Below are 26,785 nucleotides of genomic sequence, written 5' to 3' on the forward strand. Positions count from 1 at the left end.
GGCTTGACGGCGCATGCGCTGTGCTGCGCATCATCATCAGTCTCACGCAAGTGTTCATGACGCTGTGGCTGGAACGAGCGCTGCGGGCACTTTCTCCAGGTAGGTGGGCGGGGGCGCGCACAGCATCCACAAGACTATAATGTTATTGATATTGTGCGCTGATATGAGATGATATGAGTCTAGAAGAGTATCAGAGACTTGCGTTTGCAAAGGTTTCTCTTTCTGTCCGATAATTAAACTGCGAATGTCTTCAGCCATTGCCCAACCTCCTGCAATCTCATCTGTGTAAACCAGTGTAAACATAGACCATCTGTGATGCACAGGCTACTGCTCATCTACCTAACAATAGGTTTATTCTTAAATATGCATCAGGCTATGTGATATTTCATGTTGTAGGGCGAATTTTGATGCCTTTGTCATTACATCATAACTGCATCATGTGTTTTGGCTTTTGTAATCCAGGGACATGCACAACAGACTCAATAGCCTATTACAGTTGCTCGAAACTATGTAGGTTAGTCTACAATATGGGACCAGAACAGTTTTATATATCAGATCACAGCCATGTGGCTTTGATAAGCAGAAGCTGATGAAATAAATAAAAGACTTATTTATTTAATTAACCCCTCGAACAACATGCAGCATAATAGTTTGGGCATCGTTTGAAATTTAGCGATTCCGTTAATCGATTTACCAGATTTTATTAAAGTTAAGTCAAACATTTATATATAACATATTTGTTTAGCAAAACGTTTTGTTGCAACTGATTTCCATGAACAAAAATCTGCAACCTATGGTTTTCCTTATGATTTTAACAAAAATAACACAGCAAAAATAGCTGGACTAAATAACTGAATAAAGTTCAGGTACAGAAACTTGAATCAAATGTAAAACAACACTGCACAGCCTATGAGAAGCCGCTTTGGATGTCTGCGAAATAAAACAGTGTGTGATGCGAGAGTTGAGAGTCTTCTTGCGCTTGTAAATGTTTTGAAATCACATTAAAATGCACACACACAGGAATTGATTAGCGTAAATTGCGGAGTCTAAATTTTAATTGTATTAAAATTACGTATTTGGAATCGATTTTTGATTCCCCTAATTGTTTGTCTAAATAGGTTTAGAATAATCAGCTGATATCACTTGAAAAATTTACACATTATTGAATATTTTGCCAGTACAGTCTCTTGTTAAATCATTATTCCTCTTTCAGCTGACCCATCCATGCCAGCTTTCCTCTAACGTCTGAATCTATTGAAAAGGACCTTTTTCAACAAATCTTTCCTCAGGTTTCTCCCAGACAAAATGGCAGTGGAAAAGCGCTTGGCATATTCTATCGTGCAGTTCCTCCGAGATCAGACACACTGTGGCTCGCTGAATTCAGATGAACAGGAAAGCCTGGAAGGTAGGTCACCCTCATGTTTAAAACATTTAAAGTCACAGGCCTTTTCTACTCTTGGACTGGCAGATTCTGGACTCTGGCAGATCAGAAGGACTTTCTGAAAGTCACCACAGCAAACTATTTGACTTGTCTGTTTAATTACATTATTATTAGTGATATATCGGCGGCCTGATATGTCAGATTGATTAACTGACAAAAATGTGGCCATTTTGTGATTTGTAAAAAAAGAAGTGTGCTTAAATTGTATGGGTAACACTTTACAATAAGGTTCATTAGTTAACTACCTTAGTTAACATGAACAATACTTATACAGCATTTATTATTCTTAGTTAATATTCATTTCAACATTTACTAATACATTATTAAAATTAAAGGTTGTATTTGTTAACATTAGTTAATGCACTGTGAAGTAACATGAACAATCAATGAACAGCTGGATTTTTATTAACTAACATTAAAAAAAAATTTACAAATACAGTAACAAATGCATTGCTCATTGTTAGTTTGTTTTAACTAATGTTAACTAATAAACCTTATTGTAAAGTCTTACTATTGAAGTTACACTTTAAATGCCTCAAAAGTTGGGACATTTTGTAAAATGAAATACAATCAAGAGTTTGTTGGAAGTGTGGATGTAACACTCCACAAATGTTGGGAAAGAGGCAAAATAAAAGTGGAAAGGTTCTAGAATATCCAAGTTAAACTCTTTTAAACAGTCCACAATGAGCAGGTGAATTGGTAATAGGTGAGTGTATCGTGGTCTGTGCAAGTTAAGATGGGTCATGGCTCATCGCTTTATGAGAGAATTGTCAAACAATTCAAAAATCACATTTCTCAATTTGTCTTTCACCATCTAGCATACATAGTATTGTGAAGAGATTCAGGGAATCCAGAGAAATCCCAGTCTGTGTAGGGCAAGGCAGGAGACCTCTGTTGAATGTGCGTGACCTTTGACCCCTCAGATGGCATTGCATGAGAAACCTGTTATGCTACTGTGTTAAATATAGCCACATGTGCTCGAGAGTACTTTGGAAAACCGTTGTCACTGAACACAGTGCAATCAAGAAATGCTACTGTAATCTCTGTTAAGCAAGGAGAAAGCTATTCATCTGTTCAATACAGAGATGCCGGCGAGTTCTCTGGACCCGAGCTCATCTCAGATGGTCTAGAAGGCACTGGAAATGTTTGCTGTGGTCTGATGAGTCTGTTTCAGCTTGTATCGTATTGGGATGCATCAGTGCAAACGGCATGGGTGACTGCCATTTGTGTGAAAGTACCACTAATGTGGTGTATATTTGGATTGAAAAGAGACGTTTAATGGCATCAAGATGACATCTTTCCTGGGAAGCGGATGTCTCGTATCAGGCGAGATTGGGCAAAAATTTCACTTGCAAAACTGCAACAATTAGTATCCTCAATTCCCAAAGGATTAAAGAGTGTAATTAAAAGAAAAGGTGATGTGACGCAGTGGTAAATATGCCTCTGTCCCAACTTTTTTGGAGTGTGTTGCAGCCTTCAAAATCAAAATTTGTTTATCTTTATCTTTACTATCTTTTATTCTTTATCCATGCTATCTTTTCTTTGTACTTTTGTCAGACAAATAAAGGTTAAAGAGAATTAACAAACCAAAAATTCTTATTGCATTTTACAAGTTGTGTACCAACTTTTCTAGAAAATGACTTGCACATAATACTGTATGCATATTTCAATATTATTTCAATAAATGATGAAGTCATGGTAAAACATTGCACATTTAAGATCTTCATAAAACAATTTAAAAAACATTCAAATTAAAAAGTCTTCATAAAAGGCCACGATTGTTGAAGAAACGCCACCATATCAGCATTGCAATATGTAATTTATATATAGCGTTATTGTTTTTTTTTAACAAATACACAATTGTACAAAATTGAAAATATGAATGCATAATTCTCTATTTAAGTTGCCGTACAGTGTCTCGAGACCACTTTCAAGATCAGCTCCAGTGACTGCCATCTGGCCGCCCCTCAGCCACTGAGAGAGATATTCCTCAACTCTCTCCTCAAAGTAACTACATTTTATACATATCAGCCTGTCATGATTTTGATTACAGTTGTTTTAATTCTGCATAGTATGCAACGAGCTAGATTTTAGACACACATTTCCCCACAGTTTCTTGTCTAATTGTTGTTTACAGAATGATATTATCACGTTACCTGAGACGTTTCCATCTCCTGAGGACATTGAGAGAGCTGAGCAGCTTAAAAATGAGGGCATGTCAACCTTTCCTACTGTATTTAGACTCAAAACACTGTCAGAATCATACGATGCATAATGTATAACTTAATCGTTCTGTCATCACGTTGTTCCATTGTGATAATGCAAATAAAAACATGATCAATAATGAATGCATCAATCATTTCCAATGCTCAAATGCTTTTGTGTTTCTTTATTAGGGAATAACCACATGAAAGAGGAGAATTATAGCAGTGCTGTGGACTGTTATACAAAAGCCATTGAGTTGGACCAAAGAAATGCAGTCTACTACTGTAACAGGTGAAGGTTTTGATATCGAGAATGCGTCACTCATAAAGACGGATGTGTTGATGTTTGGTGTTGACTGATGGGATTGTTCTCTCTCAGGGCTGCGGCACATAGTAAACTTGCAAACTACACAGAGGCTACGGGAGACTGTGAACGAGCGATTGCCATCGACCCTTCATACAGTAAAGCTTATGGCAGAATGGGGTGAGATGGTTTAATTATTGTGGTGTAACCGTCAGTGTTGTTATTGTAACTGAAACTAAAAATTAAACTATTAAAAATCATTTTCGTTAATTGAAATAAGGCTGAAATAAAATAAAACAAATATTAGATATAATTTATAAATATTATAGAATTTTATAACATATTGTTAATATTAGTTAACTACATTAGTTAAAATGAATTAACAACGCAAAATAATACTTAATCATTTATTAAACTTAATCATTTCAATTTCACCATTTACTAATATATTATTGAAATCAAAAGTTGTATCTGTTAATATAATTTAATGGACCTGAGCTGATAAGAACTAACAATAGCATTTTCAAAGTTCATGAGCGTTAAATGAATCATTTTTCGTGAGCATGAAATGAATCCGTTTCGTGTGCTTTGAATTAACTGGTTTCAAGAGCAATAAATGAATCAGTCTCATGGGCATTTAATTAATCAGTTTCATGAGAATTAAACGAATCAGTTTCATGAGAATTAAATGAATCAGTTTTATGAGCATTATATAAATCCGCTTCATGAGAATTAAATGAATCTGTGTCATGAGCATTAAATGAATCAATCTCATGAGTTTGAAATAAATCAGTCTCATGAGTTATATTTGGTTACAACTGTACTTTTTTCTGTTTAATATGTAGGTATATAATAAATATAGTTATAGTGGCAAGGTCGATTCCTTAAAAGTACTGAAAATCATAAATGAAATCATTATGGACCTAGCATCCTCAGATGAATCAGAAACCAGAATAAGTGCATTCCTTTTGATTCCCATCCCTGCTGAGTTATACAACAGATTTTAAAAGTTAATCTAAAATATTTTTAAGTAACCAGTATGTTACAGTTATTAATTTACAAAATTACAGTACTTTTATCTTTTATCTTCTTTGATCTTTTTATGATTATAGATTGGCACTAACTTCTATGAGCAAGTATCCAGAAGCGATATCTTATTTTAATAAAGCTCTGGTGTTAGATCCTGAAAACGACACCTACAAATCCAACCTAAAGATCGCAGAGCAGAAACAAAAAGAAGCATCCAGTCCTGTGAGTAGAAGAAACTGCTCAGTCTATCTTAGTTTTTAATAAATGTATATTGAGTATCCCAATTATGTAATTAAATATGAGAACTAGTCAATAATAATTCCTAACATTAGCTTTTATATGTGTTCTCACAGACGGCCACAGGACTGGGGTTTGACATGGCCAGCCTCATCAATAACCCCGCTTTCATTAGCATGGTATGCACAAGTGTGTAGTTTCGCATTTCTCTGTTAATAGAATTTATGAAATGGGTCATGAATCGACCCTGCAACCCCTTTCATCTGTCTGGAATGGAGCCCATGCCAGAGTTAAAGGGCCAGTCGGTTGAATCAGATTGAGGGTGAGCGTGGGGTTTCTAGCACACTGCAGCAGTCTAGAAATTGGGACGATTTCATAAAAAGAACAGACTTTTAAGACCTAAATGCACAAAATCTAATGCTGGGTGTGACTGCTTTGGTGTAGAGGAAGGAAGATGAATTTGACATGCTCTAGGCATTGGTTATGCTACTTAAAGACCCTTTGGCTATGTTTGGAATAGCACATTACCATACAGTACTACTCTGCAGAATATAGCGCAGAGCATTTTATCTGACAAAAACTTCATCAGTATGTTAGTCCATTTTCAAGGAAGCGAAAGGCTACATTTTTTTCTATCGTTTAAAAGTTTGAAGTCTGTCAGAAAGAGTCTCTTTGGTCACCAAGGCTGTATTTATTGGATCTAATCTTACAATGTCACTGTCATGTATTCTTTAAATGTGATGTTTGTATCCACTCAAACACTCTCTCTTTTGCTCTATAGGCTGCCAGTGTGATGCAAAACCAGCAGGTGCAACAACTGTGAGTTTAAATAAAACAACTCTGTCTTGCACGTTTTTGCTTTCATTTAAAGGGTTAGTTCACCCGAAAATGAGAATTCTGTCATCATTTACACACCCTTATGTCGTTCCAAACCTGTATGACTTTTAGAACACAATGAAATATATTTTTTATATTCTGTCATAATGTTTGTCCATCCATTGAAAGTCTACACAATCAACATTTTCCAGCTTCAGAACGTACATGAAGAATGAATTAAGCAGTTTCTCAATTCTTGAACTGATTTATTTTAGGCTTTTATCCACATATAAACATGGTCACTCATACACACACACACGCGCCTTTAGAAATCATTTTAATATTGTTGAAAACCCATGTGCTGCCTATTAGTTGTTTAAACCGTGATAAATTTTTTCCAGACTTCTTTGAAAAATAGAAAGTTCAAAATAAATTACTTAACTTTCACTTCTTTGTCAACTTTTGCACAATAGTGTACATTTGCTAAGATTGGGCAATTTGTTCCAAGCAGTACAATCATTTTATATGATGAACAGATATTTTTTAGGCTTTTATTAAGGCTTCTTATCTTAACAGATCAATGCACGTGCATAGAGTATATCAAATATGGTAAACAAAACTCAACCGTACTTTCTTGACGTATGAGAACCGATGTGGTTTGTTCTCACGCTACAATCACACACGAACAAAAGTTTTTTGGGTGAACTATCCCTTAAACAGCCAATAACAGGGTTCGTACAAGGTGCTTCGGACCTTTTCTCGATACAAATTTCGCCAACACTATAATATAAAATATTATTTATTGAACAATTATAAACTTTGTATTCAATATATATTATTAAATACGTTGCAAGTTGTATATATCATATCTGTAATTTGAGTTTAAAAAAGTCCATGAAAGTCGTGGAATTACTTTTTACCGTATCTGTACGAACCCTGTAACACTGCAACAGATTAAGATACACACGCTATATTTAAAAAAGTCATGACCTGGTGTGTTTGTGATCAACTGTCCAAAACCAGCATGTCGGGCATGATGTCTAATGCAGTGGGCGGACCTGCAGCGGGAGTGGGTGGATTATCTGACATATCCAGTCTCATTGAAGCGTGAGCATCTTCTCTTTGACATTAGATTGATGTGACATGTGTTCCAGGGAAGGTTTTAAGAATTATGTGGTGCAGATATTTAGAGGTGATGTGTATAATACACCAAGCAGAATTACAAACATAGCAGGATGTTTTGATGTGGCTCATAAACTAGGACTCTGACACGTTTCTCTCAGTGGACAGCAGTTCGCCCAGCAGATCCAGCAGCAGAATCCAGAGCTGATCGAACAGCTGAGGAACCACATACGGAGTCGCTCCTTCAGCGGCAGCGCAGAGGAACACTCCTGATCCCGGCAGGTCTGAGACCTCACACTCGTCCTGTTTAAACTATACACTTACAAGCAGTTCTGATGTGAGTAAACGCACATTAGAGTTGGAGCATTGAGCTGTGGTGTTCATGTGGGCGTCTCAAATTTTAATACAGCTTGTGACATTTACAACCTAGGCTCATTGGAAAAAAAATGACTCTAAAACATAAGTATACATGCAATTCACTGCGGTTTCCAGCAGAAATCAACACTAGAGGCAGTAAAACGCTAACAACTTGCATTCCGTTTCACACAAATGATGATTACTGGAGCAGATTATCAATGAATAGACTTATTTTTATGCAAAATGGTATGACTCAGAACGCTAGCTACGTTTACGTGCAGTAATCGGACTGATAGCTCAATCAAACTGAAAAGCATTCATATAAACACCTCAATCAATCTGATCAAGCTTGGGCCAAATGAAGTTTGACTAGACCTGGACTTTGTTTTAGTTTATGCTGCAGCTTTACTTTTGTTTTGCTGTTTATGTTGAACATTTAACATTCTTTAACATTGTTACATTGGTGGCAATACCCGGGAGGAAAGAGGAACGCGTTGTCAAAGAGCACTCAGTGTTTTTTTTTTTTTTTTTTTAAGATGTCATTAAGAGGAAAAAGAACAAACAATTATACTCACAGTTGCTCTGGTGACATCATAATGGTAGTAATTCTCAACGCAGAAGTTGTTCGTAATGTAATGTACATGTAAACACAAATATATACAGGTCCTTCTCAAAAAATTAGCATATTGTGATAAAGTTAATTATTTTCCATAATGTAATGATAAAAATTAAACTTTCATATATTTTAGATTCATTGCACACCAACTGAAATATTTCAGGTCTTTTATTGTTTTAATACTGATGATTTTGGCATACAGCTCATGAAAACCCAAAATTCCTGTCTCAAAAAATTAGCATATCATGAAAAGGGTCTCTAAACAAGCTATTAACCTAATCATCTGAATCAACTAATTAACTCTAAACACCTGCAAAAGATTCCTGAGGCTTTTAAAAACTCCCAGCCTGTTTCATTACTCAAAACCGCAATCATGGGTAAGACTGCCGACCTGACTGCTGTCCAGAAGGCCTTCATTGACACCCTCAAGCAAGAGGGTAAGACACAGAAAGAAATTTCTGAACAAATAGGCTGTTCCCAGAGTGCTGTATCAAGGCACCTCAGTGGGAAGTCTGTGGGAAGGAAAAAGTGTGGCAAAAAACGCTGCACAACGAGAAGAGGTGACCGGACCCTGAGGAAGATTGTGGAGAAGGACCGATTCCAGACCTTGGGGGACCTGCGGAAGCAGTGGACTGAGTCTGGAGTAGAAACATCCAGAGCCACCGTGCACAGGCGTGTGCAGGAAATGGGCTACAGGTGCCGCATTCCCCAGGTCAAGCCACTTTTGAACCAGAAACAGTGGCAGAAGCGCCTGACCTGGGCTACAGAGAAGCAGCACTGGACTGTTGCTCAGTTTTGCATGTCATTCGGAAATCAAGGTGCCAGAGTCTGGAGGAAGACTGGGGAGAAGGAAATGCCAAAATGCCTGAAGTCCAGTGTCAAGTACCCACAGTCAGGGGTGATGGTCTGGGGTGCCATGTCAGCCGCTGGTGTTAGTGCACTGTGTTTTATCAAGGGCAGGGCCAATGCAGCTAGCTATCAGGAGATTTTGGAGTACTTTATGCTTCCATCTGCTGAAAAGCTTTATGAATGAAGATTTCATTTTTCAGCACGACCTGGCACCTGCTCACAGTGCCAAAACCACTGGTAAATGGTTTACTGACCATGGTATTACTGTGCTCAATTGGCCTGCCAACTCTCCTGACCTGAACCCCATAGAGAATCTGTGGGATATTGTGAAGAGAAAGTTGAGAGACGCAAGACCCAACACTCTGGATGAGCTTGAGGCCGCTATCGAAGCATCCTGGGCCTCCATAACACCTCAGCAGTGCCAAAGGCTGATTGCCTCCATGCCACGCCGCATTGAAGCAGTCATTTCTGCAAAAGGATTCCCGACCAAGTATTGACTATTGTGTGCATAACTGAACATAATTATTTGAAGGTTGACTTTTTTTTTTTGTATTAAAAACACTTCTTTTATTGGTCGGATGAAATATGCTAATTTTTTGAGACAGGAATTTTGGGTTTTCATGAGCTGTATGCCAAAATCATCAGTATTAAAACAATAAAACACCTGAAATATTTCAGTTGGTGTGCAATGAATCTAAAATATATGAAAGTTTAATTTTTATCATTACATTATGGAAAATAATGAACTTTATCACAATATGCTAATTTTTTTAGAAGGACCTGTATAAATCAGATTGCAAAAGTTTAGGGTTCAAACAGAACTCTCAGAATCTGAAATCTGATTGTATTCATTGAGATTCATGAAAACTAGTGCATAAACATACTCTCTTTACTGTCACTTTTGTCCAATTCAATGTGTCTTTGCTGAAAAAAGGAATTTATCAAAAAAAATTGTCTTTCAACACTGAGCTGTGGTGCTCAGTTTGAAACTTGTGACATTCGGTTTCCAGCTGAAATGAAAACTAGTGGCAGTAAAAGACCAACAACTTATTCCTTTCACATAAATTATGATTACATGGGCAGATTATCGATTAATAGACTTATTTTCACAGGGTTCCTTGCGCAAAAGAATGCGATGACCTCCAAACACTTTCACCATCGAGCATTTGTAAATTTGTAAATTTGTATACAATAATACATTTTGACGTTTGCATCACATGATCAGCTCCATATCAAATCCATATCCTAAAATAGTCAACTTTCTTGATAGCTCACCTGATACAGCATTGCACTTGTGATGTGAAGCGCTCGAATACAAGTCACGATAAAAGAGCTTAAATCACTTGTAGAAGCAAGCTAAAATGGCTTGGCTGCTTCAGCAAATCTGGTTTAATCTCATGTTTGCTTTTTTGATAACACTATTAGTCTGGTTCATTGTTGTCATTATCTGTTCACGTGCCTGTCTATCCTGCAGAATAATGAAAACTATGAATCTGGTCTATACAGGATCAAGAATCAGAGGAGGGCGGGCGGAAAAGAGACGTGAGTGCAATCGTTAAATTCATTCTTCTATTGGAGTCGAACCCGAGACGGAGGGAATGGCACTTTATACGGAGACGTCAGGAGGGAAGAGGAGAAAACACATCTAAAATCACCTTATACACAGAACATTCTCTTAGGTTTCTTTGTTTTGGTCTGTGTAGATAATGTTTCAGTCCTCTTTATGAATGTAGCTGGTTATGACACATCAGAGTTGACTATTTTACTAAACGAATGATTGATCATATGTTTATGCCTATTAACTAGATGTGGGGCCATGTTATTAACATCCACGGACATTGTATAAGAATAGTTCACAGCTAAAATGACAATTCGCAAATTGTTTGGAACGACATGAGGGTGAATAAATGATGACAGTTGTCATTTAGGGTGAACTAACCCTTTAACGCATTCTGATTATTTTTTACAACATATTCTGTTCGTTTTAGGAACAAGAGACTTTTGTGTGTGGTAATCACTATATCAGCTGCTTCACCAGATCTGTTTGTTTAGTCATTTTATTCACTGGTAATGACAACAAAATGTTGCTATAATAAGCATATGCATAATCTCAGCATTTTCAGTTTTCTTTTGCATGCTCCATAATCTGATATTTGCAGTCAGATGAGTGATTGAAGCCTATGTAATATGCTTATAAAACACAGAGCAGTATAATGTTTTGTCAAAAAACAATGTTAATAAATGTGTCTTGAAATCATTCCGTCGATATCAGCGTCCTTTGCGGCAAAACATTATGATATTTGCTTATCACCCACCGGAACAACACACTTTTGTATAGCAAACCTTAAATGTTGTAACTCACTACATAAACTGATTTTTAATTTACATTTTATTTACATTGACAGTTAAAATCATGATTAAGGGCTTTAAAAATGACATTTTAAAACAACAACCTTAAAGGTAAAGAGCAAAAGGTGTTATATTAATAGATGCAGAACAGATGGGAAGTTGGTCCATTGACACAGACAGTGCACAAGGGTGCCACAAGGGTTCAACTCTCTGGACTCGTGTAAGGACACACCACACAGACCTGTGCGATGTCATCATATTCATACGTTCTTTTCAGGAAAGTATCCGTTAGCCTCAGTCCTGAAATGCTCTGAATGAAAAAAAAATGATAGATGTATCATGGATCCTACATCATAATTAATTTAATTTTTGCTACAGTACCTCTGGTGTTCTTCAGTCATCTTTGACCAAAATTTAAATTAACTTTAAATTTAAGACAGTTAAAGTTGGGAATTTAATTTTCAGGTCTATGCTCAAAAAGTGAATAAATGGATTATAAATAGAGCGTAAATACAATTTTGTATAAAAAAATCCCCTAAAAGTACAAAATATTAAATAAAAAACGTCAAACTAAAATATAGTACATTAATTTAATTGACAAAAATAAGTAAATCTGTCATTTTTGACCGACACACGAAGAGCACCAGAGGGTTGAGGCAAGCCTATCTGTAAATGACTGCTGTTATGATTGGCCCCTTGCATTACATGCCAAATTACTAAATATTGCTAAACTGAATTTGAATTCAAGTAGCAAACTGTCCGACTCTGCAAAGTCGAAAATCTAAAAATTGTACAAGCCCATTGAAACTTCAATCATCAGGCCTGCTGGAGTGTACCTGTAAGCCCTGAACGGACGACAGGAGCCTGAGAGGAATGGACAGGGATGCGCTGGGGCTGAGTTTACCCAGCTGTCTGCCGGACACCCCACACCAGTGGACGGAGCGCGTGTTACACATCTCCAGAACCAGATCCATGGTCCTCTCACTGACAACAGGAACACCAGCTGTTAAAACCCACAGTTCATCTGTAAGCTGACAGGCTCTCAGCCATGCTCTGACCTGCAGTTGGTGATTTTACAGGTGATGTCAAAGGGTTCCTCTAGGTTGACAGTGTCCGGGATGAACTCGAGGGAAAGCCTAACATCACCGTAACCAGGAGCCTAGAAGAGAAGGCCTGAATGAGCTGCGTTCTGTGTAACATACAGACAATTTCTTACTGATTTGTGTTGTAGTTCATTGGATTAACTATAGTGACTGAGCAAATTTTTTTTGTCTAATCTAATGTACCATTCTCTGTAGCTGGCTGGTCTGTAGACGTCCTCTCTCCCCGAGGTTGGTTTTCCACACAATGTCTAGTTTGCCGATTACAGTCACCCCCTTGATGACCCCGGCCTTCTCCGCAAACTCTGGCTTGGGCTTCAAACAGTACAAATACTGCCTCGTGTCCAAGGGCTGCAGATACGACATTTTCCCAAACGTCGACTCCCTGCAGAAATCCAAGGAAAAGTTGAGCAAAAGTTCAATAAAGTCTGTTGCTGTACCATTTACAGCTGTTTAGCAAATGCCATTTCAATAGGAAGTGAACGCAATTGGGAATTTTGGTTCAAGTTGGTCGCATGAATTCCCCATGTTGATCAACAGAAAGCTGCTTTGTTTGAAAGCCAGTTCTGTGAGAGCTGTGCTTTATACATCACTACTCTTTTGACAACCGACAATGGGCCTTTTTAAAGAATATGGGTAACCAAACAGATGATGGACCCCATAGACTTCCATAGTAGGAAAAAAAATACTATACAAGTCAATGGGGTCCATAAACTGTCTGGTTACCCATATTCTTTAAATATATCTTCTTTTGTGTTCAGCAGAAGAAAGAAATTCATACAGGTTCGAAACAACTTGAGGGTGAGTAAATGATGGCAGATTTTTCATTTTTAAGTGAACTATTCCTTTAAACTATTAACACAACTGTGACATGCTGTCAATTACCAAAGAAAATCATTTTGTTTTTCTCCCTCAGTCTATAAAAGCAAACAATCGTTTAATTTACAGTGATGCACTTACAATTGAAGTCTATGAGGCAAGATGTTTCAGAGGGTTTAAAAGCAGATCTGTGTAGTTTGTATTTTTGGAAAAGCGAGAGTTGAAAGATTGGATGTGATTTTGTCACACTAGTCTCAAGTTTTCAAAACAGTATGCATTTTAACATTGCAATATATAGACTTACATTGTAAGCGCATTACTGTAAATATGATTTTTATTTGTTATTACAAAATGTCAACATCATACAAGTAAACATTATTTTCTGTGCCAATTTACAGCATGTCACAAATTAAAACAATCATGAAAATTGTATTGAACCCAATGCATTCTTTTATAAACCTACAATACTGTTCGAATGTTTGGATTGAGTAAAACTGGTAATGTTTCAGAAAGAAGTCTCAATTTAATTGATCAAAAATACAGTAAAAAAAGTGATATTGTGCAATATCATTATTATTTTTAAAAAAAAACTGTTCTATGTGAATATACTGTGTTAAAATGAAATTTATTCCTGTGATCAAAGCTGAATTTTCAGCATCATTACTCCAGTCTTCAGTGTCACATGATCCTTCAAAATCATTCTAATATGATGATTTGATGCTCAAGAAACATTTATGATTATTATCAGTGTTGAAATCAGTTGTGCTGCTTCATATTTTGAGGAAACTGTGTTATATTTTTTCAAGATTTTTTGGGTAAATATAAAGTTCAAGTTCAATGTTTGAAATATTACGATCACTTTGTGGTCACTTTTGATGTATCCTTACTGAATAAAAGTTTTAATTTCTTTAAAAAATATATAACTATACTTACCCAAATCGTTTGACTGGTAGTATAGAACACAATCACAGTAACAGAAAGGCTTACCTCTCGTCCGCAGAGGACACAGCGTTGAGCTCAGTCACATTGTACATCATTGAAGGTTCCAGAGAAACTTTCTCCATGAACATTGGGGATGTAGTGATGTTCTGGATCTGTGCCTCTAGGAACACCTCATCCGTCTGTAGGGTCAAAGGTCAAACACATCAAATCTGGGGTGTGTTTCCCAAAGCCAGCTATGGTCACAAGTTCCGTCGTTACCAATAGAGTTCAATGGAAATTGCAATCATAGTAGGCCTTTCCTCAGCCCTGGTCAGATTTCATGCAGTATTGTACTGTATGTACACTGAACAAAATTATAAACGCAACACTTTTGTTTTTGCTGAACTGAACTCAAAGATCAAAGACTTATTCTATGTACACAAAAGGCCATTTTCTCAACAACAACAAAAAATTGTTCACAAATCTGTCTAAATCTGTGTTAATCTGTGAGGGTAGGGGGATTTGGGTCCAAAAACCAGTCAATATCTGGTGTGAACCCCACTTGCTTCAAATCTTCTTTGCATAGAGTTGATCAGGTTGTTGATTGTGGCCTGTGGAATGTTGGTCCACTCCTCTTCAATGGCTGTGCGAAGTTGCTGGTTATTGGCAGGACCTGGAACACGCTGTCGTATATGCCGATCCAGAGCATCCCAAACATGCTCAATGGGTGACATGTCCGGTGAGTATGTTGGCCATGCAAGAACTGAGATGCTTTCAGCTTCCAGGAATTGTGTACAGATCCTTGCAACATTGAGCCGTGCATTATCATGCTGCAACATGAGGTGATGGTCGTGGATGAATGGCACAACGTTGGGCCTCAGGATCTCGTCACAGTATCTCTGTGCATTCAAAATGCCATCAATAAAATACACCTGTGTTCGGTGTCCATAACATACGCCTGCCTATACCATAACCCCACCGCCACCATGGGCCACTCAATCCAAACCGATCTGACAGTTTGTGCAGAAATTCTTTGGTTATGCAAACCGATTGTTGCAGCATCTGTCTGGGTGGCTGGTCTCAGACGATCTTGTAGGTGAAGACTCTGGATGTGGAGGTCCTGGGCTGGTGTGGTTACACATGGTCTGCGGTTTTGAGGCCGGTTGGATGTACTGCCAAATTCTCTGAAACACCTTTGGAGACGGCTTATGGTAGAGAAATGAACATTCAATTCACGGGCAACAGCTCTGGTAGACATTCCTGCAGTCAGCATGCCAATTGCTCCCTCAAAACTTGCGACATCTGTGGCATTGTGCTGTGTGATAAAACTGCACATTTTAGAGTGGTCATTTATTGTGGGCAGCCTAAGGCACACCTGTGCAATAATCATGCTGTCTAATCAGCATCTTGATATGCCACACCTGTGAGGTGGATGGATTATCTCGGCAAAGGAGAAGTGCTCACTAACACAGATTTATACAGATTTGTGAACAATATTTGAGAGAAATAGGCCTTTTGTGTACATAGAAAAAGTCTTAGATCTTAGCTCATGAAAAATGGGGGCAAAAACAAAAGTGTTGTGTTTATAATTTTGTTCAGTGTATATAAATTAATATTTTATACACTTTATCCTGGTGGGATACTTTATTTGAAGGGCTTTATATGAAGACTTAATGCATACAAATGAATTACAATTCAGTAATATCACAATAAACAGGACTATCTCTTCGCTTCTGAATGGCACTGAATTGAACCATCGTTGTTTAAAGGTCTTTGACCGTGGCCCATCAAATCAAGTACTTCAGACAAGTTTAAGTGGAATTTATGGATTTTTTTCAGAGAGGCATATAAAGCAGCTGTTTGCCCATTAGTGTTATTTTGAGTTGGGGGTTAGTTCATGCATGTGGATCAACAGTACCGTTTGAGAGAAGTGTTGTTACTGATACAGCATGAAGCAAAGAACCCATGCCAAGCCTGATTCATTCAATAGCCCAAAAATCAAACAGTTTGACCAATGTGCATTTGAAATTAGACTATATCATGTCACTCTAAAGAAGTCTTTTAACTCATCACACCATTATTATTGATACTAATGTGATATAAAACTGTTAACATGTGGTTTTTGGAATTTCACACCAAAAGTTATTTAAATCTGTCAACGAAAACATCAGTTGGTATAAAAGATCATTAAAAACAAGCATCAGTTTCTCCCAGCCTCAGGAAAAGAGTGAGTGTTGATCCAGTTGAGCACTGGTGAGATGAGTGAGCAGTGAAGCAAAAGCATTGAGAGAAAACAAGTTAAGGAAAACAGAAAAAAGATATTTTTTATTTTTTTAAATTAAATCTAATTCTCGGTTTACATATTTCTTTATTATTATTATTATTATTAGATTATGTGGATTGCCAATTAAAAAATTATAACTTTATTTTGTTAAATTGAAAAATTAAGGACATTTTCTATTTTCAAATATAATTGATTTAATTTATTAATTCATCCATCCATCTATATCAATCTGTATCCATCTATCTATATCCATCCATCCATCTATCATCTATATCCATCCATCCATCCATCTATATCCATCCATCCATCTATATCCATCCATCAATATCCATTTATACATCCATCCATCCATCCATCCATCTATATCCATCCATCCATCAATATCCATTTATACATCCATATATCCATCCATCTATATACATCTACCTATCCATTTATCTATATCCATCCATGTCCATCTATATCCATTATTCATCCATATCCATCTATGTCTAACATCCATCCATCTATAATATCCATTTATCCATCGTCCATTATCCATCCATCCATGTCCATTATCCATCCATCTATCCACCCTTCCATCTACCTATCTATACATCTGTATCAATCCATCCATCTATATCAATCCATCCATCCATCTCCATCTATGTCCATCTAACTACATTGATCTATTCATCTATCTATCCATCCACCTATCCATCTATCTATCCATCCATCCGCTCTACCTTTTGAAACAACTTGCCATTTTGGCTAATGCTTGGTTTCTCAGATTATTGCTTAGTAATAGCTAATAGCCAAAAAGCTATTCAGGCCTTCTTTAGGGTACTGCAGTAGGTAATGTAGCCTTTCTAAAATCTTGCCAACAGATAATACAGTAAATTGGTGTCGTTTAACACAAATTAAAGGTTTTTGCAAAAAATTATGAATTAGAAAAATAACTTTTACTAATAGCACAGGTCCGGATTTCTCAATAATCTCATATTTTTCATCTCAGTATTGTCCTGTTATTTGAATATCAAAATACTTTTCATATGTTTTCCCCTTGCTTGTTTCAAAGGCTCAGAAGAAGAAAAGAAACAGGTTATGCTGGAAAAAAAGTTGCAATGAGAAAGAAAAACAATTACCACGGAACTGAGGTCACTCTAATGGAGGAATAAAACACAAAAATAAACATTAGAGAAGTGAAGGTTACATGCACCAGAAAATGACAATGTCAGTTTTCTTCTTGAGGCAGCATAAACGTGAACAAAACAGTGAATTATGAATGAAACACACACACACACACACTACTTTCAAAAGATATATCAAATGATGAAAAATGAAAATGTATAAAATGGGATCTTAAAAAGCATAGCCTCACTATAAATTATTTCAAAGACTGCGAGGCAGTGCAGAGAGGAAGATAAACAGTACGACCATGGAAAATACTATAGACTATAAGCGAGTCATTTGGTTTTGTATATATTCTCTAAATATTAGGGGGAAAAAACACAGAGCTCAAACTGGTAAATGTAAACTTACCTCAGCATTGTAGAATTTGGTCTTTACATCTAGAGGCTTGAGGACCTGGTTCAAAATGGAGTTAAAACTGAAGTTTGAGCTGCAGTTTGCTTCTACTTCAACAGAATCCATGTCAAATTGAATTTATCACACAACTCAAGACTGCTTTCGATGACCTAGCTTCAGTTCTTCAACTCTGCTGACTATTTTCATGATGTTTAAAGCAGCATGAGATCTCATGCTCCAGTTCAAATGTCAAGCTTAAGTGTAAATTAAAAGTCTCGGCTGTGTGCAAAATGGTTTGCGTAGAGCTGGCCTCCAATCACAGAGCAGGAGGAAATGAGCTTACCTGAAATTTGAAGAACTTTCTAAAGTATAGCTTCTCTCCAGTCTGAGTGGTGTAACTGACAGCACAGACCAAGCTGGAATCAGATGATCAGAAACAAATATGGTGAGGACAACAGCGTGCTGTATACATCTCTTATTCTTGATGGATTTTATCTACTGTATTTATGGTAGCAACGTGAACATGCAACAGCATTTGCAACCAATTTTAGCCCAGTCATTTGAGTAATTTAGAGGATATCAAACCCAAAAATGTTGGGGCGGGACTTGAATTTACCCATTGAAGTTAATTGGACTGTGAAAAATGGGTGTGGTCAGAACTGAGTGTGAATTTGTGGCAGTGGTATTTTAGTATTTTTTTTAATGTTGTCAAATCGATTAATCATGATTAAATCGATAAAAAAAAGTTGGGGTTTATAAAATCTACGTTTATGTGTGTGTGTGCGAGTATATATATATATATATATATATATATAGTATGTATATGTGCACTATGTACACACATATATAAGCATGTACACATATATATATACACACACATACACTTAAGCATACACTGTGTGTGTATGTATATTATATTTATATAATATATATACACACAAACAGTGTATGCATAAGTCTATGCGTGTATATATATATATATATAAAATATACGCATATATTATATAAAAAAACTTTTGTTAGATGCGATTAATCATTTTTGACAACACTATTTTTTACATATTATTGTAGTATTTATTACAATTTTTTTATGATCATTCAGATCATTTTTATTTCAGTTTTCATTTTTTGTGATTTTAGTACTTCAACCAAGGAAATATTTCAAATTCTCCATTCCAGTTTTTTTGTGTTTTTTTAAGTTTAAGTTTTTCAAGTAATATTTATATTTTATTTCATTTTTGCTTTATTTAAATTTCTCGAAAACAATTTCAATCGCTTTACTTTTTTTGTTAACAACATTAGATTTGCGGAGGACTACTCCATTCGATTCATTATATGATATGATTATATTAACGCTACCCAGCATTAAATGACTAGGAATGTCTGGAGTCTGTCAGAATTTACGCACATGTGTGTCCCGATCTCCTTGACTTCATGATGGATGACATCATCAATGCAGGACTCTGGCTTGAGCTCTGAAACGGCAGAGTTTGAAGCGGACAGATTTAACCTCTGGGAGCTCGTCTGCAGGTCTGCCTGCGAACAGAGACAAACTCGATAGTAGCGAGACAACATAACCGACACAACTACAGGCTTTAATTACTTCACTTGAGCCGTTACCTTTACGAGAATGTCTTTGACCACTTGACTGCTGTCGTTGTGCACGCTGATGTAACTGGAGAAGGTCTCTCCAAGGAAAATATTTCTGTACGGGAAATGGTGAGAATGCATTTTTAGCATAACTGGAATGCTTTGGGATTCAAATGAGCATGTGGCACTTTCCACTAATAGGACACAGAAAAGGACTTGCGGTGCTTGACCAGCAGAAAGCCTTGATCTTTCACCTCAGGAGGAAGTCAAACGAAAAACTATATTTATTTTCTAATCGGTTTATGAGCCATTTGCATTTTTTTAATGTTACAAAAACACATGCCTATATGGAGGTTGTTTTTTTTTACAGTTTGATTTGTGTGAGCATTTTCCTAACAAAAATAAATAAAATCTAGTTTTTTTTTTTTGCTCAGAAATTTCAAAATTACCAGTGATTTAGGATGGTATTATCGATATTTGATGGGCTATTAGGTGAAAATAATAAAGTGGCTGGCGAGTGTGTATAGATAGATAGATAGATAGATATTCAATAATGATATAGATATAAACATAGATGTGATTTTTGCCTCTAAATCTTTTAAAAAGTCATGCGATACCAAAGTGTACCATGTTTGTGGAAAGTGCCATGAACTTATTAATAAATCCAAAAATAAATAATAAAATTTTAGATCATTAAATCTATACATTACCCAAAATTCTGAGGCAGCGTGAGCATTTCCCCAAGGATTAGTGTTTCGGACCCCTTTACGGTAGACGGATCGTCTTTCATGAGTCGTATAAACAAATCACCTGCAGACATGTGATATGCAGAGCTGTAAAACCTCTTGACTGACTGACTAGACCCCCACAGACATCTAAATCAACAGAGCTTTTTATTTGTGCCTTATTTATGTTTAGTCAAGACTTTTTAGAAGGCCACACATGTTGGTCACAGGCCATGATTTGCCAACATGCATGTATGGCAAAATATAACAATGATATCCGAGCCATCAAATTATGAATAATAACCAAATAAAACTATCTGCAAGCCATGATTCAGCTGAATATTTATACAAATTAGAAGCGTAACATGAGGTGGTGTCTGATGAACTCCATTCACTTCATCCTTTCAACATTACAATCTCACTCATGCAGATTTATAGGGGAACATATTTCAGCCACTTTTATATATAGAAGTGCTACTCAGAACTGTCATCGTGACATGCGGTTCTGGAGCACGGCCTCTGGCGATCGCATTTCAGAGCATTGGGTACCTGCAAAAGCATTATACCAGCCCTCTCACAGAGACTGAGCTGCTGCTAATAGCTTTCAGAGAAACTCAACACTGGACTCATGTGTTGCATTACAACAACAAATGTTTCAGTGTATTTACAGTGTTTTACACAGGATTTAGTGAGACTGTGTGGGTGGACCTTGGTCCCTCTAGGTGTAAAATGTTGTACATAAGAGTTCAGAATTAAGAGCTCCAACCGATGTTCAAATTGAACAAAGAAAGAAGTCGATGAATTGATGTGCACCTGAACTTTAAAGGGAGTTAAACCTCTTTTTAGTTGTGATTTAGTGTATCAGACTATATAGCATTCAGGCTGGAACAATTAGAATATAATAATAATAATAATATTGTTATATTATTATTCTATGACAGTTATAGTCATATATTTTAAAAGAAATGCACTGTAAAATAAATTTATTTTATTTTACTTTAAGCTACAGTATTGAAATTACAATACTTTTGTCGTAATTTCTACAATTGCAAGAGATAAACCTTAAGCTTTTATTTTGACGGAATCTGCAGTCGAGCTTTTATTTTGAAGGAAACTGCAGTTGAGCTGGGTACCTCTGCTTTAGACAATTAATAATAATTCATTTATGAATTTCTTTCCCAATGAATCAGTATCTGATTTCACAAAATGTGTGTATTCTTCAAATGATGAAATCCCGGTTCATCTAAGCATCATTGGACTGTACCTGGAAGATCTCGGTCCTCACACGTTACCGGCATGTTAGTGAAAAGCGTAGGTTTGGTCAGCCGCATCACTGGAGGTAGAAACATAACATGAAATCTTTACAATATTTCAGTATCAAACACACATGATGTACAGTTCAGTAAACTCTTGAAGGCTCTAGTTGCTTTTATTTAGATTTATTTAAGGTTGACCAGTGTAACAGACAGTAACAACTTATGTGTAGACACGAATGTACCATGCAGTTCACCATGTTAGTTTCTTGTGTAACTAAATGCTCAGTTGTTCCAAAGACCAACATAGCCATAAAGTGATATTTACACTATAAGGTTAATAATATATATATAGTTAGAGGTCTTATTCCACATATGCCCTGAATTCACATTCCTGTCATACAGCACCAAATGATGATCTATATTCACTTGATTAGCATTGTGAAATTATTTCATGATCACAACTAAGTATATTTAACCTGTATTTATCTAAGTGTAACACAGCAATGGAAAATCATTCACTGGTCTCATAATTCGGACTTCTTTTCTTAGAATTGCGAGTTCATATCTCACATAATTTAATTCTGACTTTATAACACGCAATTGCAACTTTTTATCTCACAATTCTGACATTATAACAACCAATTGCGACTTTATATCACAAAATTTTGAGGAAAAAAAGTATGCAGAAGTAATGTAAATTTGCAATTGCAAGAAGAAAAATAAGAAATGTTAGATAAACTTTTACATTTTTTATTCCATGGTGGAACAAGCTTCCATATCGGTAAATTAGACCAAAAAAACATTTTTTACTTCATCAGAATGTTATGGAACTTGGGGACTTTTGTGGCACTTGATGTATAAACACACACACACACACACACACACACACACACACACACACACACACACACACACACACACACACACACACACACACACACTATTATTAAAAATATTATTATTATTTTTATATATTATTATTTTATATGGTCTATAATTTAGAAGCATTGCATTTGTTCAGGTAAAAACGGGTTTAAATGCATAAAAAGATACTGTGTATTTGTAGTACCTCTCCCATGTATGTACTCGCTTTAACTTTAAAAAAAACTTAGTTATTTGTAACTTTTTTGATATTTTAAGTGTCAAAATATCATGTGGTGCGACCGTCCGTCCGGCCCTAACTTCCGTTTTGAAAACGTCTTTGAAATTACTCTAAATGTATTAAAAATTATTTTCTGCACTCTTTGGCATGATTTCCAAAGTGTTTTGTAATTCTGTAAAAAAAAATCAAATCATTTGTAGTTATATTTCCTTTGACCGATGATGTCCATTTTATGAAATATCATGTGGTGCGACCATCAAGGAACTACCATTTTGGGACTTTTATGTTGAAAACTATTCAAACACAGGAAGTTACATCCAATTTATATATACCAATTTACCAAGGACCCATGGAAGCCACAAGCAGGTTTGTAATTCTCTCAAATAGGAAAAAAAAATAAACCTTTGTAATGGTTGGTAATGTATGCAGTTACCAAAGTTGGATGTCATGTGGTATGACCTTATAAAAATTAATACTAAAGTTATTTCTACAAATATATATTTTTATTCTAAATTTTATATTGACCTTTTGTGGAAAGCTAGCTTGTTTTGTTTAGGTGTCCAATTCTGTGCCCGTAAATTTTGACTGGATTTGAAAATATCATGTGGTGTGACCAAATATCATGTGGCGTGACCACTGCAGACTGTTTTTCATGATAGATATATGTCCTAGATTGGCAGGTTTTGTGCTTTTATATTCAATTGATGGTTTATATACAAAAAGTACTTTAATTTAGTATAATTTGGAATAGATTTTTATGCAATTTGGGATTTTTTTTAAATATTTCAGACGGTTTATGTTTACTCTTTGTAAAATATGAGAAAAATGCAACAAAAAAGTTATAGCATGTAATTTTAGTTTAGTAATTATGCATTTATTAGTAATGTATTTATTATTGCCTTTTTATTTATTTAAAACAATTTTAATCTATTTTACCAGATGCCCAATGCCAAGTGAAGTAAAAATTCTGACCCTGCAGGAAGAGTGGACTACCTTGCAAGGATAAGAGTGAAATATTATTACAGTTTAAAATAGCTGGTTTCTATTTGAATATATATATAGTAGACCGTAATTTATTCCTGTGCATAAAGCTAAATTTTCAGCATCATTACTCCAGTCTTCAGTGTCACATGATCCTTCAGATATCATTCTAATATAATGATTTGCTGCTCAAGAAACTTGATTATTATCGATGCTGATCTATGCTCTAGATCTAACTCTCAATTTCCTGATTGAGGATTTTAGTTATACTATTTTTGTTACTACTGGAAATTGTGGAAACTGTGATACATTTTATATGTCAGGATTATTTGATGAATAGAAAGTTCAAAAGAACAGCATTTATTTTAAATAGAATCTTTTGTAACATTCTAGCCTAAATATCATTACTGTCACTTTTTTTTCAATTTAATTTGTCCTTGATTAATAAAAGTATTAATTACTTTAAAAAAAAACTATTTACCCCAAATGTTACCTATATACAATATTTGTATTACATATACAAATATACATATACAATATTTGTATTACATTAATATATATAACATTGTTATTTTTTAGAAAGAAATTCTAAGTCAAGTTAAATGAAATGGTGCACTTATGTTTGCGATGTGATTTTTATAAAAGAAAAATGTTTATAAAATGTTTGTTCAGGAAAATTCTGTGAATTTTTTTTATAAAATTTGGTTTAAATCTATTTTTTGTATAAAATGCATTGTTCATTGATCTCTTTAAATAGATTTTTAACTATATAAGGTCTTCGTTGTCATTTGGAGCGACCACTCATCATGTGGTGCGACCAATAAAAGCAATCTCTGTATTAAATTTAAAATAAAATATCTTATTTCTGTGGCTGAAATATGAATCACTGATAAAGTATGCTTAAGTGAATGATATTTTTAAAACATTTTAATCAGTTTTATGTGATTTACAGGAAAAATAAGTCTGTTAACTAGATTTAAGGCGGCAACTCTAAAATTATAGAACAGAAAAATGAAAAACAAAAAAATACTTTGTTTCTAAACACTTTAACTACTACGAACTTGAAAAAAAAATGTAAGCATGTTAAGAAAATTAATTAATTTTAAGATAAATCACGGTCACACCACATGACATTTTTTAAGGCTATGGCCAATTCATCTAGATGAAGAAACACTAAAATTAAATCACTTCAATTAAAAATTTTATATGAATTTATGTGTACAAAACATCCTTAATGTACAATTGCAACAGGTATTATTTTTTTTGTATTTTAAAATCGGCCTGTTGAAAATCCTTATACGTCATTGACCCAAATATAGTCATGTGACATGAAAACCCCTCAAAATCCAAAAAAATTTAAGAATAAATATTATTGAAACAAAATTCATTCATTTTGTTAACATTTTTTTGCTATATACTATAGTCTGTTTTGATCGCCAAGTGTGACCTCTGATAAATGTTTTTTTAAAATGCAAAGATTCCAAAAGAAAGGCTTCATTTTCTTTATGCAAAATATGTCTTGTCGTCCTATTTGTACACGTTCTTTAGCACAATATTACACTGCATTGTGTCATTCTGTTCTTTAACTTTAAGCAGTTCAGTCTGACTAATGAGCATGATATAGATTAAATCCATTTAATATGCTATCTGTTTTAAAACACGTTATACCAGTTTCATTAACATACCAAAAGAACAAACTTGAAAATGACTGTGGGGAATAAATTCATTTATTGTTCTTAATTCATTTTGTCAATCTGAAAATTATTCCAAGAAAAGTATAGTAATTATATGAAAGATATAGGGTTATTTATTAAAACCCTTAAGAGATTATGTAGAAGAATAATAAAGCATCACTTCGGAGAACTTTTCAATTACTAGACTCAATGTATGTCGATAATAGAATCAATGATAGACAGAAATCTGTGTATCTGATGATGTCACAAAACACCAGCTGTCATTTGTTAACTACAGCAGCACAAAGCAGCAGAAAACTGCTACATACAGACACATATTCTTACAGTATGTGACTCTTAGACTAGTAAACATGTACCAGGGCTCAAACCTAGTGAGCAGGAGTATATTTGAGACTCAGCCCATCCTGTGCTCAGCAGAAGTGATTAACTTTAGCATGCAGCTAACAGGGCGATCGCTTCAGCTACAGCGGGATTTATGAATGAATATAAGTAAGCACACAACATTGTTCAGACATTCAGCTGCTCTTTCGCTACTAGAGTAAGAAATATTAAACCCCGCAATACCTTTTAATGCGAGCAGATGCTCTTGTTTTGCCTGGTTGACATCCATCCTGTCTGCTGCTGCACTGGACTGACCTTTCACCTGCATATCAGCTGCTGACGGCGACTACAGAGGGACAAACCGCGTTTCAGCGACACCAGAACGCGAACGCAGGCGTCTGTAAATACAGCAAATCCATACAGACACAGTGTGTGATTAATGCACATCATGTAATACTGCAGTTCAACACCTTTTTACTGTTACCACGTTACTATACACTTCAAATAGGACGTTAAGTACTTAACTTTTTTTGTTGGTTGTGTATCGTCACTCTCGCTCACCCAACCCATATTTTAGACTTCAGAGATGCATTCATTGGCTTTTTCTCTCCATAATTATGATTTTATAAATGCACGTACATTATTTATATATGATTCTTAACACTACCTGACATATATATATGATTCTTAACACAACCACCAGTGAGAGGGGATTATAAATATTATGATATTTTGAAATTACACATATTTTGCTGTTGGTGTATTTCATGTCTGTCATGATGGCAGAGTTTTGGCTGAATTCTTATGTTTATTTTTTTCTAAATTCATATTTTTTTACATTAAATTTTCATAAGAAACTGTTTTTAAGAAACACAATTACATTAATGTTTTAAATAGCAATTGTAATACCAAATTAATTAAATGTTTACAGCATTTTTTTTATTGGACAGGTGCAGGCTGTTAATAAATAAAGATATTAGTGGTACACTATGTAACTTTTGGCGCTCTAGTGGTTAAAGGTCATAATTTACTCACCCGCATGTTGTTCGAAACCTGTATGTTTGTATTTCTTCTGTTGAACGCAAAAGAAGATATTTTTAAAAATGTTGGTAACTGGACAGTTGACGGTAGCCATTGACATCCATAGTATATAAATAAATAA

The 26,785-nt window shown here is 35.4% G+C and overlaps 2 protein-coding genes across 4 annotated transcripts; one reads left to right on the forward strand and one right to left on the reverse strand.

The window, feature by feature from the left end:
* On the forward strand, positions 1-11,232 carry sgtb (small glutamine rich tetratricopeptide repeat co-chaperone beta). Of its 2 annotated transcripts, none has more exons than XM_077243210.1 (12): positions 1-99; positions 1,290-1,405; positions 3,345-3,448; positions 3,579-3,654; positions 3,838-3,937; positions 4,025-4,129; positions 5,062-5,200; positions 5,332-5,394; positions 5,997-6,034; positions 7,055-7,138; positions 7,315-7,435; positions 10,482-11,232. In XM_077243210.1, the coding sequence occupies exons 1-11, from the start codon at positions 14-16 to the stop codon at positions 7,424-7,426; spliced, it is 1,023 nt and encodes a 340-aa protein (XP_077099325.1). In that variant the 5' UTR covers positions 1-13; the 3' UTR covers positions 7,427-7,435; positions 10,482-11,232. The 2 variants fall into 2 exon arrangements, 1 of the variants encoding a protein (XP_077099325.1); XR_013207138.1 differs by having other exon boundaries at positions 29-99; positions 7,315-7,490; positions 10,482-10,616.
* trappc13 (trafficking protein particle complex subunit 13) lies at positions 11,017-25,986 on the reverse strand. Of its 2 annotated transcripts, XM_077243208.1 has the most exons (13): positions 25,867-25,986; positions 21,534-21,602; positions 20,255-20,354; positions 19,575-19,659; positions 19,363-19,490; positions 18,298-18,370; positions 17,970-18,014; positions 17,573-17,590; positions 14,231-14,364; positions 12,611-12,809; positions 12,383-12,483; positions 12,161-12,308; positions 11,017-11,634 (listed from the first exon to the last, which is right to left on the reverse strand). In XM_077243208.1, exons 1-13 carry the CDS (start codon positions 25,949-25,951, stop codon positions 11,527-11,529), a joined length of 1,293 nt encoding a protein of 430 aa, XP_077099323.1. In that variant the 5' UTR covers positions 25,952-25,986; the 3' UTR covers positions 11,017-11,526. The 2 variants fall into 2 exon arrangements, with proteins under 2 accessions (XP_077099323.1, XP_077099324.1); XM_077243209.1 differs by lacking the exon at positions 17,573-17,590.
* Between the last annotated feature and the right edge of the window lie 799 nt (positions 25,987-26,785).

The sequence above is a fragment of the Siphateles boraxobius genome, unplaced genomic scaffold, assembly GCF_051911475.1.
Source record: "Siphateles boraxobius isolate OS27281-9 unplaced genomic scaffold, OSU_SipBor_1 25, whole genome shotgun sequence".
NCBI lineage: Eukaryota > Metazoa > Chordata > Actinopteri > Cypriniformes > Leuciscidae > Siphateles > Siphateles boraxobius.